Source organism: Mirounga angustirostris, unplaced genomic scaffold, assembly GCF_029215605.1.
Source record: "Mirounga angustirostris isolate CCGP_5_RB_7025 unplaced genomic scaffold, mMirAng1.0.hap1 SCAF_1, whole genome shotgun sequence".
NCBI classification, from domain to species: Eukaryota; Metazoa; Chordata; class Mammalia; order Carnivora; family Phocidae; genus Mirounga; species Mirounga angustirostris.
Genome location: NW_026991709.1, coordinates 120,821,112 through 120,834,338, shown reverse-complemented (window position 1 = coordinate 120,834,338; position 13,227 = coordinate 120,821,112). Strand labels below are relative to the sequence as shown.

At 38.9% G+C, this 13,227-nt stretch overlaps 1 protein-coding gene across 2 annotated transcripts in view; it reads right to left on the bottom strand.

The window, feature by feature from the left end:
• Positions 1-11,283, bottom strand: part of COPB2 (COPI coat complex subunit beta 2) — a 29,959-nt gene extending 18,676 nt beyond the window's left edge. For both annotated transcript variants that reach the window (XM_045903670.3, XM_064587164.1), the window contains exons 1-3: positions 11,147-11,283; positions 3,994-4,131; positions 50-136 (exon numbers count right to left, since the gene is read on the bottom strand). In XM_045903670.3, the coding sequence (XP_045759626.1) occupies positions 50-136; positions 3,994-4,131; positions 11,147-11,149 (228 nt within the window). In that variant the 5' untranslated portion in view covers positions 11,150-11,283. The remainder of the gene's footprint in view (positions 1-49; positions 137-3,993; positions 4,132-11,146) is intronic.
• Between the last annotated feature and the right edge of the window lie 1,944 nt (positions 11,284-13,227).

Sequence of the window (13,227 nt, the reverse complement as noted above, 5' to 3'; positions counted from 1 at the left end):
CTGACCAGTTAAGAAATTGAAGGGATTAGAAATTCATAGAATTACTTACCGCTCCTGTCACAACCCAATTCTTTCTTGCAACAAACTTTGCAGCTCGAACAGGAAGATCACACACTTCAAATGTTTTCACCAATGTCTTTAAAATTTAATAAGAATATACACTTTGGGTTATGAGAAAATAACTGAAAAAACTACTGTGTTACATTTAAAACATCCAATTATTTAGATCACTCTTAATTTAAAAATATTCTCAGGCTAAAACACAAAAGCTCAACAATCAAATGAAAAAAACAGACCATCTTTTCTTTAACAGTTTCAAAATTAAAATACTTACAAAGGATAAAAGAAAGCAAATGTCCACAAGATGGAATTTCAGATCCTCTGTGCTCCAGCCTGCCCTTCCTATCTCCCTAGTCTCATCTTTGGCTACTCCCAGCCTTACCTTTGCTCCTCCTGTTCCCTCTGCCTGAAAACCCACACAGAACCTTAGACTCCCCTTTCATAACATAGCACTTTCATAATTATGTGTTTAATGTCAATCTTTCCTACTAAGCTCCCCAAGGGCAAGAATCTTGTTCACACTGTATTCCCAGAGCCTAGAACAGTGGCTGGCAAACAACCAGTGTGTAATAACTATTCGTTGAATGAACTGGCTCTTAGTTTTTTCTTTTTAAAGTTAAACCTATCAACTCACAAAATAAACTCATAAACAAGATACAATTCCTTTGAACACTTTAGCAATATGTTTCCATATAAATGCTATTTACCTCTCTTTAGTGAAGCATGAAAACACGGTGATTTAAATGTCTCGTCAAGCTGCTCAAAATGGAATAATATATACAGGATAAAAGCAGAAAACTAAAAGACCGTCTTAGAAAGAACAGGGATAAATGCATCTCTTTGTCCTCCCACTTCGATGCTTTATTTTTGAAATTTCTGAGAATCAAACTATCATTTTGCAATCTCTCTTTTTATACCAGAGTAGTGAAAAACAGCACAATCTTACTGATGAACCATGTGCACTAAATAAAAAGGATAGAAACTAGTACACCTGAAACTAATGTTATATTGTATGTCAACTATACTAAAAAAAAAAGTTTTAAGAGAAAAAAAAAGAATAGAGACTGGTTCATAAGAACTGTTGAGCCTACTCTGGCTTCTGAAGCCAGACTTCACAGATTCTTCACACAAAGACAATAAATGGGGGCATCAGCTCCAACCTGTACAACTACCAGTTGACTACAATACAGACACTGAGAGCAAACACAACATACAATCTGTAAGATGACAGACAAATCCACGAAAGCTCATAAGGAGCCAACAAATCCAGGGATCTGCTGAGCAGTACAAATAAAGCAGCTGCAGAACAGTCACAGTTCAGGTCCATGTTAAGTACTGTGGCTGATAAAAATGACACGAGAGATGGTTTCCACATTCTAGAAGCTAAACAATCTAAAGAGGAGGAAATGCTACACACTCAATATACACTTAATGTAAATTAGGAAAATAATGACTAACACTTGTATGGGACTTCATAAATCTCACAATATTATCTAGTTTGATTTAATCCTTTTGACAATCCTGTGATATAGGGAAGGCAACAATATCATCTTCATTTTAAGTAAGTAAACTGAGCCTTAACATGGTTAAGAGGCTTGCCCACATCATTTAATTAAGCAGGATGGCTTCAAATCTGAACACACTGATTTTTAACCACTGCACTCACCACCTCCAAGACTTAATTGAAATTCAAGTACATTTGAATTACTTCCAAAAACTTTTTGCCTCTTTGAAGAATTTTGCTCTTTTATTATTATTTTTTTTTATTTATCTGAGAGAGAGAATGGGAGACAGAGAGCATGAGAGGGAGGAGGGTCAGAGGGAGAAGCAGACTCCCTGCCGAGCAGGGAGCCCGATGCGGGACTCGATCCCGGGACTCCAGGATCATGACCTGAGCCGAAGGCAGTCGCTTAACCAACTGAGCCACCCAGGCGCCCCAAGAATTTTGCTCTTAATATACATGAGTGGCAAGTAACTTCTTTTGGTGGTAAATACAGGGAAAAAAAGAGGGACAACCAAAAATAGATCAACCGGGGCGCCTGGGTGGCTCAGTCGTTGAGCGTCTGCCTTCGGCTCAGGTCATGATCCCAGGGTCCTGGGATCGAGCCCCGCATCGGGCTCCCTGCTCGGCGGGAGGCCTGCTTCTCCCTCTCCCTCTCCCCCTGCCTGTGTTCCCTCTCTCGCTGTGTCTCTGTCAAATAAATAAATAAAATCTTTAAAAAAAAAAAAATAGATCAACCACTGAACAAAGACTTACTCAGTATCTACTATAAGTCTGGCTGTCAGATATGCACTATGGACTAGGATAATCACTGTCCATGCCAGGACCTCCATTCTTGAAGGAAAGAAGGAAATTAGAAGTTACCAACAAGATGAATTTTGAAAGTGGAAGTAGGTGGCCCTGCCAGAGGTCACAGAAGAGCACAAAAGGGAAACAGAGGCAAAGTGGATGAACTGGATAGAGTTACGGTACAGTAAAACCCAGAGAAAGGTAAGGGAAATACAGCTGGGATTTAGAACATACTTCAGTGAAATGACAGAGCTGAGAAATGGCTAAATGGAGTTGACAGAAGGGATCCCTAGGAAGAATTAGGATGTGTGGTGGGGGTTGGCGGAGGCACCAACATATCTGATAAGCATAAAATCACAAAGATATTAAACCTGTGAAAGCGGAAGTAGATCAAAAAAAGCATTTAGCATGCATACTATCTGCATTAAGACAAATGGATTCACAAGATCAAGATTTGAAATTGCAGAGGTTAGAAATCCTGATAGTGAAATAGTGATAAATGGAATATTTATTCATTAGCTCAAAAAATAATTATTGAGTACTTACTATGTGTCAGACAATGTCTGCACTGGCATAAAGCAGAGAACAAAGTGTTAATGTTTATAAAATGTCACTGATGGGGTCCTGGTTTAGTGTGCAGTCATTCGGTACCATTATAGGGACATAAGACTGTAAGGGTGTTTTTAGGTTTATTCCTGACCTTGGTTCCCCCAAGCCTATTTTTCCATCTTAAATTACTCAACGTGAATTTTGTCTGGATATGAAGTACTTAACCTTGGATGTTGAAGATAATGATTGTGTAAGTAGACACAAAACTGTATGGGGTAGTGCTGATTATATGTTCTGTATTTTGAAGGAAAAAGATTAAGAACCACCAAAAAAGACTGGAAAATATGAGATAAACCAATTTGAAGGATAAATGATTTACTCAGATGAAAAAGAGCAATGGGGCGCCTGGGTGGCTCAGTTGGTTAAGCAACTGCCTTCGGCTCAGGTCATAATCCTGGAGTCCCAGGATCAAGTCCCATGTCGGGCTCCCTGCTCAGCAGGGAGTCTGCTTCTCCCTCTGACCCTCCCCCTTCTCATGCTCTCTCTCATTCTCTCTCAGATAAATAAATAAAAAATCTTAAAAAAAAAAAAAGAGCAAAACAAGCATTTAAGGCAGATAATCTGTATAATGCATATTCTCGTATATGTAATCAAAAGCTGACTACAAATATTTCTCTGACATACTCTATAATTTGAATGGTTGATTGAAAGTTATCTGCATATCATTATATCAAGGATTTGGGAAAAAATAAAATTAAAAATCCAATTCTTAAGAATACTGACTGAATAGAAAATTATGTACTATACAATACTTTATCTAGAGCAAGTGACCTTATATTGGTGGCAGTTTCCTTCATTTCAAAGAAAATACTAACCTATATCAGAATTTAACATTTAAGTATTGTATATAACAAGACCCAAACATTTTCTCTCACAAGCCATACCCCCATAACTGTTAGTTCCTCTTTCCTGAAAATACTCTGTACTAATTTATTTGAGAAAGCAGTCTGTATACCTACTGGACTCTATGTCTTCTCTTGCATTATAAACACAGTCTAACACACTGTTTCTAAAAAGTCCTTAAAAATTCCTACCTGTGTTTCATGATTCCAAACGCACACACTGCCATTGTAAAGACTTGCCAACATCCATGGCTCTGTAGGATGCAAATCCACACTCTTAACTCGATCCGATCGAGCAGTTAGCTTTCTCTTTATATCAAGTCGCAGGGGCTAAGGAGAAACAACATAAAAAATCCTCAAAACATTAAATTGGTATGCCAAATAAAACATGTTTGAGATCTTAACTAAAAACAGTGCATTAACAGGCCTTCAAAACAATTCAGTTTTTACTTTGCTGAACTGAAGACACAGTTTCAACTCTACCAGCACCTACTTCTTCACTCATACTAACATAAGAGTATTTAAATTTTTTAAATTTACAGTAATGGTTGTCAAACTTTTTGGTCTCAGGACCCCTTTCCACTCAAAAAAATTTCCTAAAGAGCTTTTGCTTATGTAGGTTATATCTATTGATATTTATCATGTGAAACATTAAAACTGAAACAACTTAAAAATATTTATGTATTAATTCATTTTCAATTAACAAAAATACACCCATTACATGTTGACTTAACATATTTTTATGAAAAATAACTATATTTTCAAAGGAAATTTAGTGAGAAGAGTGGCAATGTTTTATATTTTTGCAAACTCTTTAACATTCTGTCTTAATAAGAGACAGTTGGTTTCTCATATCTGCTTTGGCCTTCGATATGTTGTGATATGTTGTTCTGGTTGATGTATATGGGGAAAAAAACGGCCTCACAAAGATATGTCGTTGGAAAGAGAAATATTTTATTTTTTTAAAGATTTTTTTTTTTTTAAAGATTTTATTTATTTATTTGAGAGAGAGAGAATGAGAGACAGAGAGCATGAGAAGGAGGAAGGTCAGAGGGAGAAGCAGACTCCCCGCTGAGCAGGGAGCCCGATGCGGGACTCGATCCCGGGACTCCAGGATCATGACCTGAGCTGAAGGCAGTCGCTTAACCAACTGAGCCACCCAGGCGCCCCTAAAGATTTTTTTTTTTTAATTTGTCAGAGAGAGAGAGAACGCACAAGCGGGGGAGGAGTAGGCAGAAGGAGAAGCAGGCTCCCCGCTGAGCAAGGAGCCCGATGTGGAACTTGATCCCAGGACTCTGGTATTATGACCTGAGCTGAAGGCAGACACTTAACCACCCAGGCGCTCTAGTAACTTTTTTTAAATAGTTGTGAATATTCTTCTTTCATACAGACCCAAACTTGACAAGTGGTAGTTACCTAAAGGTTAGTTGCAATGTGAAATCTGAAACCACATAAATGAACTTTTTATACTGTTACATAAAAATCTCTTGGCCTATTATGTGTTTTGAATGGATCTCTGACCCATGCATCTTTTGTAATATCATGCATTGGTTATTTGGAAAATTTTGGTTCAGTGAATTATGCAGATCTTCCAAAATTTTGACACATTTCATTATATAGTAACAAAAAGTCACATTCATTAATATCACCATCTACCTCAATGGATACATCTTCAAGTATTAGAAATTTACCCAGTTCAATGATAGAAGTTTTCTAAAATTCTAATTTTCACTTGAAAGCACCAATTTTATTATTGGGAACAAATACTGCCCGGGACCAGCTAACTTATTTCAGTTTTTAGAAAATGTGTACCAAATAATCAAGTCTGAACAAACACAGTATGTCGGTCACTATTTCAAGTAAGCCTGCAATTTAGCAGTATGCAACAGAAGTATCTTGTGCATACTTCTCATGTCATTACACAGAATCTTTAAAAGAAGTATGCTGAAGTATCAAGATGTAATAAAACTAATATTTTTTCCTTCTTTCATCAATGACATTCTTAAGTGAAACTGGATTTAAAAAAAAAAATGTGTGGTAATGAAGAATATAAATATACTATTAGTTCAATTTGGTGACATTACACCAGCAGTTCAGTTTTACCTTCTATTAGTTTTACAGCAACAGTGCAAATTATCAATATAGTGAACCTCCTGGAAGAGTATGGGGGACTCTTAGAAGACTGTAGATCACACTTTGAGAATCCCTGGTTTATAGAATATCTAGTAAGTAAATATAAAATATCTACTAAATCACAATGTTGTGCCCATGTCATTAGTGTCCTATCAGAAAATATTCTGAAGAAGCGTTATTCATGAAGTCTTAGTAATCCTAAACTATAATATCAATCAAAACAGTATAGTATTGGCATAAAAACACAAAGATCAATGGAACAGAATAGAGAGCCCAGAAATAAACCCATGCATACATGGTCAATTAGCCTACAAAAAAGGAGCCAAGAATATACAGTGGGAAAAGGATGGTCTCTTCAATAAATGGTGTTAGGCAAAATGGACAATATGCAAATGAATGAAACAGGCGGGGGGCGCCTGGGTGGCTCAGTCGGTTGGGTGTCTTGAGTCCTGATTTCAGCTCATGTCATGATCTCAGGGTTGTGAGACTGAGCCCCATGTCGGGCTCTGCACTGGGTGTGGAGCCTGCTTAAGATTCTCTCTCTCCCTCTGCCCTTCTCTGCACCCCCCTCCCTCTCTTAAAAAAAAAAAAAAGAGAGAGAGAGAAGAGAGAATGAAACTGGACCATTATCTTAAATCATAGTTAATTTTACAAAAATTAATTCATAATGGATTAAAGACTTGAATGTAAACCTGAAACCATAAAACTCCTAGAGGAAAACATAGGCGATAAGCTCCTTGATACTGGTCTTGATGATTTTTTTGGATTTGACACCAAAGCAAAGGCAATAAAAGCAAAAATTACCAAGTGGGTCTACATCATATAAAAAGCTTCTGCAGAGCAAACTATCAACAAAATGAGAAGGCAACATACTGAATGGGAGAAAATACCTGCAAAACATATATCTGGATAAGGGATTAATATTCAAAATATATAAAGAATCCATACAACTTAATAGCAAAAAAATTAAGTAAAAAATAGGCAGAGGTTCTGAATAGACGTTTTCCCAAAGACTACAGATGACCAATAGGTACATGAAAAATGTTCAATGTGACTAATCATCACAAATCAAAACTACAATGAGATATCACCTTACACCTGTTAGAATGGCTTTTATCAAAAAGACAAGAAATAACAAATGTCAGTGAGGACATGGAGAAAAGCAAACCCCTATGCACTATCGTTTGGAATGTAAATCTGTGCAGCCACTGTGGAAAACAGCATGGAGGTTCCCCTCAAAATTAAAAACAGAACAGGCTATATGATCTAGCAATTCCACTTGTGGGTATTTATCCAAAAAACGAAAGCATCAACTTGAAAAGATATGTGCACCCCCATGTTCACTGCACCAATAGTTACAATAGCCAAGACATCAAAACAACCTAAGTGTCCACTGATAAATGAATAAAGAAAATGTATATTATACATATTATACATATTTCATTGTATATATGTATATATTTTATGCATATATGTAATAATACATATTATTTGCATCCATACTATTATATATACACTGGAAGTAGATGAATAAAAGCCTCGTGAGGTGTTTGCTTTGTCTCAGGAAATTATCTCTGCTGAAATTATCTAGTGGTCTTCATTTTGTGTTGAAAAGTAACCTTAAATTTCTATTCCATTCATGATCATCATGGAAGATCACAAAAATATTATCTCTCACACACACACACAAGAATATTATTCAGACATAAAAAAGAATGAAATCTTGCTATTTGTGACAACATGGATAGTACTTGAGGGTATTATGCTAGTGAAATAAGTTGGAGAAAGACAAATACCAAATGACCTCACTTATATGTATAATCTTTTTTTTTTTTTTTAAAGATTTTATTTTTTTATTTGACAGAGACACAGCGAAAGAGGGAACACAAGCAGGGGGAGTGGGATAGGGAGAAGCAGGCTTTCCTCGGAGCAGGGAGCTCAATGCAGGGCTCGATCCCAGGACCCTGGGATCATGACCTGAGCCGAAGGCAGACACTTAACGACTGAGCCACCCAGGTGCCCTCTCACTTATATGTATAATCTTAAAACAAAACAGCTCAAGCTCATACATGTAGAGAACAGACTAGTGGTTGCCAGAAGCAGGGGGTGGGGAGGCAAAATGGATGAAGGAGGTGAAAGAGCACAAACTTCCAGTAATAAAATAATTAAGTCATGGGGATATAATATATAGTTAATAATACTGTGACACATATTTGAAAGTTGCTAAGAGTAGATCTTAAAAGTTATCATAAGAAGAAAAATACTGTAACCACATATGGTGATAGATCTTAACTACTTACTCTTGTGATCATTTCACAATATATACAAATACTAAATCATTATGTTGTACACATGAAATTAATATAACATTATGTCAATTATACCTCAATAAAAAAATTGATTTCTGGGCGCCTGGGTGGCTCAGATGGTTAAGCGTCTGCCTTCGGCTCAGGTCATGATCTCAGGGTCCTGGGATCGAGTCCCGCATCGGGCTCCCTGCTCCTTGGGAGCCTGCTCCTCCCTCTGCCTCTCTCTCTCTCTCATGAATAAATAAATAAAAATCTTTAAAAAAAAAATTAATTTCTTTGGAGAAAAGTATTTTGGCAATAATACTAGTAAATGGTAGGTGAATGTGATGTGTGATCAATATGGGTTATATCCATGTCCATGAAGGCCTTTGGAGACAAACAGGAATGTTTATAGCATTTTAATGGATTTCAGTTACCGGAACCTAATGTAACTTAATTGGGAACCTAACTAGTGAGTTACTCAGTAATCTAATACAAGAACCTAATTCTAACTTAATTAGAACAATTTTAAACAAAAATTAAAATACTCTCAAGTCAGAAAATGCTAATAGTTTAAACTTGCTTTTTTTCAATCTAGATTCATCTGAACAGACAAGAAAATGATGTGAATAAGTTATTTTCTCAATTCTCCCAAGGATACCATTCTAAGAGAAAAGAATTCATTATAAACAATGATGCCTAAGTCAGTAGTCTTAATTCTCTCTTGGCCACAGATCAGGGAAGACTGATTTAAAATATGTTTCCCTGGGCGCCTGGGTGGCTCAGTTGGTTAAGAGTCTGCCTTAGGCTCGGGTCATGACCTCAGGGTCCTGGGATCGAGTCCCATGTTGGGCAAACTGCTCAGCGGGGAGCCTGCTTCTCCCTCTGCCTGCTGCTCCCCCTGCTTGTGCGCTCTCTCTCTGTCAAATAAATAAAATCTTTTAAAAAAATGTATGTTTCCCCTTCAACAGGTTTTATTTATTTTATTTATTTTATTTTTTAAAGATTTTATTTATTTATTTGACAGAGAGAGACACAGCGAGAGAGGGAACACAAGCAGGGGGAATGGGAGAGGGAGAAGCAGGCTTCCCGTGGAGCAGGGACCCCGATGCGGGGCTCGATCCCAGGACTCTGGGATCATGACCTGAGCCGAAGGCAGACGCTTAACGACTGAGCCACCCAGGCGCCCCGCTTCAACAGGTTTTAAACACAACCTAAAAGTTTACTTGGCAAGTTACCACTGAATCTTTATTTTTGTGATCTTCCACGATGATCATGAATGGAAAAGAAATTTAAGGTTACTTTTCAACACAAAACGAAGATCAGTAGATAATTTCAGCAGAGATAATTTCCTGAGACATAGCAAACACCTCACAAGGCTTTTATTCATCTACTACTTCCAACCTTGTTACTACTTCTATACATGCCTCCTCCGCTTTTAGCAATAACCTATATCTCTTTATTTGAAAAGATCAGAGTTCTTTGGCTCTTCTCTACAATCACCAAAAAAGTGTTTCCACTGCCATGCCCTCCTCTCCATCTCAAACTTTCTACTTTCAAACCACCACCCTCACATTCCTTGGCCATTCCGGGAAGCAGGACCTTTTACTTCATCCTTTTCTTAATTTTGCCTCATTAATTAGCATGACAAATTTCAACTCCTTCCACTGGTCTCTAATTTAGAGTGAACAAACATGAAGTGTCTTTTGTGTGCCAGAAACCACAATCAGGGCTTTCACGTAGGCCAGCACATCTCATACTTTTCCTCTAGCAAATGAGGAAATTCATCACTTATAAATTGTGTATATTTTACCATATGGATGTTTAATGATTACTGAGTAAAAGTGATGCTCTGGAAAGGTGGGCTGGGGGACTAAGCAACCCTAGTATACCTCCAAATACCCCCAATTCACAAATTCCAGTTTAAAAAACACAGCCGAGATCTTTTGCTGTATTTCTCCCAACATTTAAGTGACTACTCTGAATGAAGTAGATATTCTGAAATACAAAGATATTTATACTGTACCCTTAATTCTAAATGTCTCCCTCCATTTTCCAAAAGCTGGATGCATTTAAGACTCAGCTTAAACTGCCACCAATATAATCTTTAGGATTACCCTAGCCAGAACTATCCTTTCCTAAGGGATCTTAAAGAGGCTAATTTTAATATTTGTATAAACATCTCTTTTTGCTTTATAGAGTAGATGCTCTTTAGGGCGGAGTCATTGCTTATTCATGTCTCTATATCCACAGCATCTTATATATTTGGATATGGGGATTTAAGGACAGATGGTATAATCAAGGTCTAGAGAATTATGCTGAATTCAAATTTTTGTTCCACCACTCATTTCAAATATTCAATACTGGACAAGTTTACTTAACTTCTCTGAGGTCTGACATAAGTAAAAGAGGGATAATACTTTTATCTACATCTTAGCGTTATGAGAATTAAATTCAATGTTAAGCAGTTAGAATAGTGCCTGGCCTATCATAACCACTCCATAAACATTATTTATAACTCATTCTCCCAGCTGCTATAAGAATTAGGAGGCAAATGTTTAGCAAAGTGCATGGGCACATAAACACTCTATGGTAAAGTGAATAAATAAATTCACGTTTTGTATCCTATACAAAAAATTTTAAACACATTAAAGAATGAAGGATATTTCATTATAAAATGTCCATTACTGAGAGCACAGCAGATTCCAGACCAGAACAGATCACTGGTCACAGGAGGCAGAATAATTAAGAGACCTGAGATCTTGTCGATCACAGAACTCAAACTGGACCAGGACCCCACAAGGCCTGAGGCGGCGGCCGCAGCGGCACCGCAGGCCGCTGCTTACCGCAGCCCCCTGTCCAGAAGCCCAAGAATTGGCCTCAGACAACGAGGCCCCGCTCCTTCCTGCAGGGTCTGGACCTACCATCGCTCCGTTAGTCCGAGCCCGGGAGCCCTCACTTGCCACCGGCGACGCAGTCCCTCAGAGACCCACCGACCCGCTGACCAGCCGACTGACTGACGTGGAACTTCCGGGAGGCAATTCTCGCGATAGTGGAGGCCAGGGTCCTAGCGCCTGCGCAAACGCGACGCAGGGCTGACGTCTTCCAACGCCTTCTCCGGTTTCCCAGGCAACGCGGCCTCCTAAACTGTCCCTAGCCGACCCGGGGCCGCTTGAGAAGGTGGGGTGTGGTCTTTACCGCCGAGCGAAATGACCTCGGGCTCCTGAAAGAAGACGAGGGCTAGAAAACAAAGAAAAAAATAAGAAAAACGAAATGCTTAGTCCCCTTGGACGCTAACGGCAGGGGGAGCTCCCCCTCAGTGGAGTTGTGGCTTGAGGAGCGCCTTTGGCTTCCTTCCGACTCTGAGGGGAGGGATGGGGAGAGAGGGAAGCAAGGCTCCAAGGCCTCAAGGCTAGAGAACGAGACCCAGCGAGTTCTCTGCGAGCCCTGGACCAAGCGCCGAGTGAGGCTGGGAAGAGATGGCCTGACTCGGGGCCGAGCTGCAGGCCTGTGAGGTTGGAAGGAGGCCAGGAGCCTTCGGTCTGGAGCCCCCAGGAGATGGGGACTACCCCACCACGCATGATCGCTCTTTACCGAGCATCCACTGTGTTACTCATTTATTTAACAAACATTTATCGATCTTCGGCTGTGTGCCAGGAGTACTTTCCTCTCAAATCCTCACATCAAGTCTGAATTATCTCCATTTTACTAATGAGAAAACTAAGGCTCAAAGAAGTGCTTTGGCCAAGGCCGCGTAGTAAGTGCTGGAGACCGGATTTCATCTCAGATTCCTACGTCCTCAAAGTCCCGTGCTCTTTCTACTACATCAGAGTACCTACCTCTTCGTTAAGGTAGTTGAGCTCCGGAATGAGGACCTGAGCCACAGGGGTTGAAAAAAGCTGCAAGAGCATTTGCCTGCCACCATCCTCCTACACTCCTGCTTTTATTTTATTTTGCTTTAAACCCCGTGGGCCAAATAAAAGTTGTTACATATGAACCAGTACCTCTGGCTTGAGAGAAGCCTTGGCTTTTTTAGACCTCTGTATTTTCAGAAAAGCTAAAATTGGGTCTATGTGTGTAGAAAGTGATATTCAGAGGGAGACATGGACTCTGCATCAGGTAATTTGGCTTTTAGTGGGAGCTTTGCTGCTAATGTGATCTCTTTATGGGCCTCAGAGTTCCTCATATTAAAAAAAAATTAGGTTGGGGCGCCTGGGTGGCTCAGGTAAGCCTCTGCCTTCAGCTCAGGTCATGATCCCAGGGTGCTGGGATCCAGCCCGGCCATGGGCTCTCTGCTCAGCGGAGAGCCTGCTGTTCCCGCTCTGCTCTCTCTCTGTCAAATAAAATCTTAAAAAAAAAAAAAAAATTAGGTTGAATAATTTCTAAAGATCTTTCCATTTCTACTATTCTGTGATATTTAATAGTAGAAGAGTGGGTCTGGAACTGGATTTTAATGCCAGGAGTTTTATATTATGAAATGTAAGTTGAGACTAATAATTGAATACTTTGCTTACTCTGTGGAGTGATTGAGGGTCACAAGAGTTACTTGAAAATTTTACAAATGCAAGCTATATCTAATTTACTTGAATAGTGGAGCTGCCAATATTTCTGTTTCCTGGATACTCTTGCAGTTGAGAAAGTATCTTCAGACTTGGCACATTGCCAAGTAATCCAAAATAAAATGACATCATCTCTATTACTTAAATCCTTATGTACCACTGGGCACCCAAGGATTTATTTAGCTGGTATTGATGAGAGTTGAGCCCCCAAGTGTCACACTCACTTTGACTATATCTTTTCTCATTTTTCCCACTGCAGTTAACCAACATTAAGTCCTGCGGTTGTATACTATAAATTCATTTTTCTTTCAACCATTACGTACTGAATTTGTATTATATCCAAAGCACTGTACTAGGTGCTGCCTGAAAATTAGACTTATAAAAATTTAGTCTTGGATTTGGTTGAAAGAAATCCCATTTTAAAGAAATAAAATTCTCACATATGA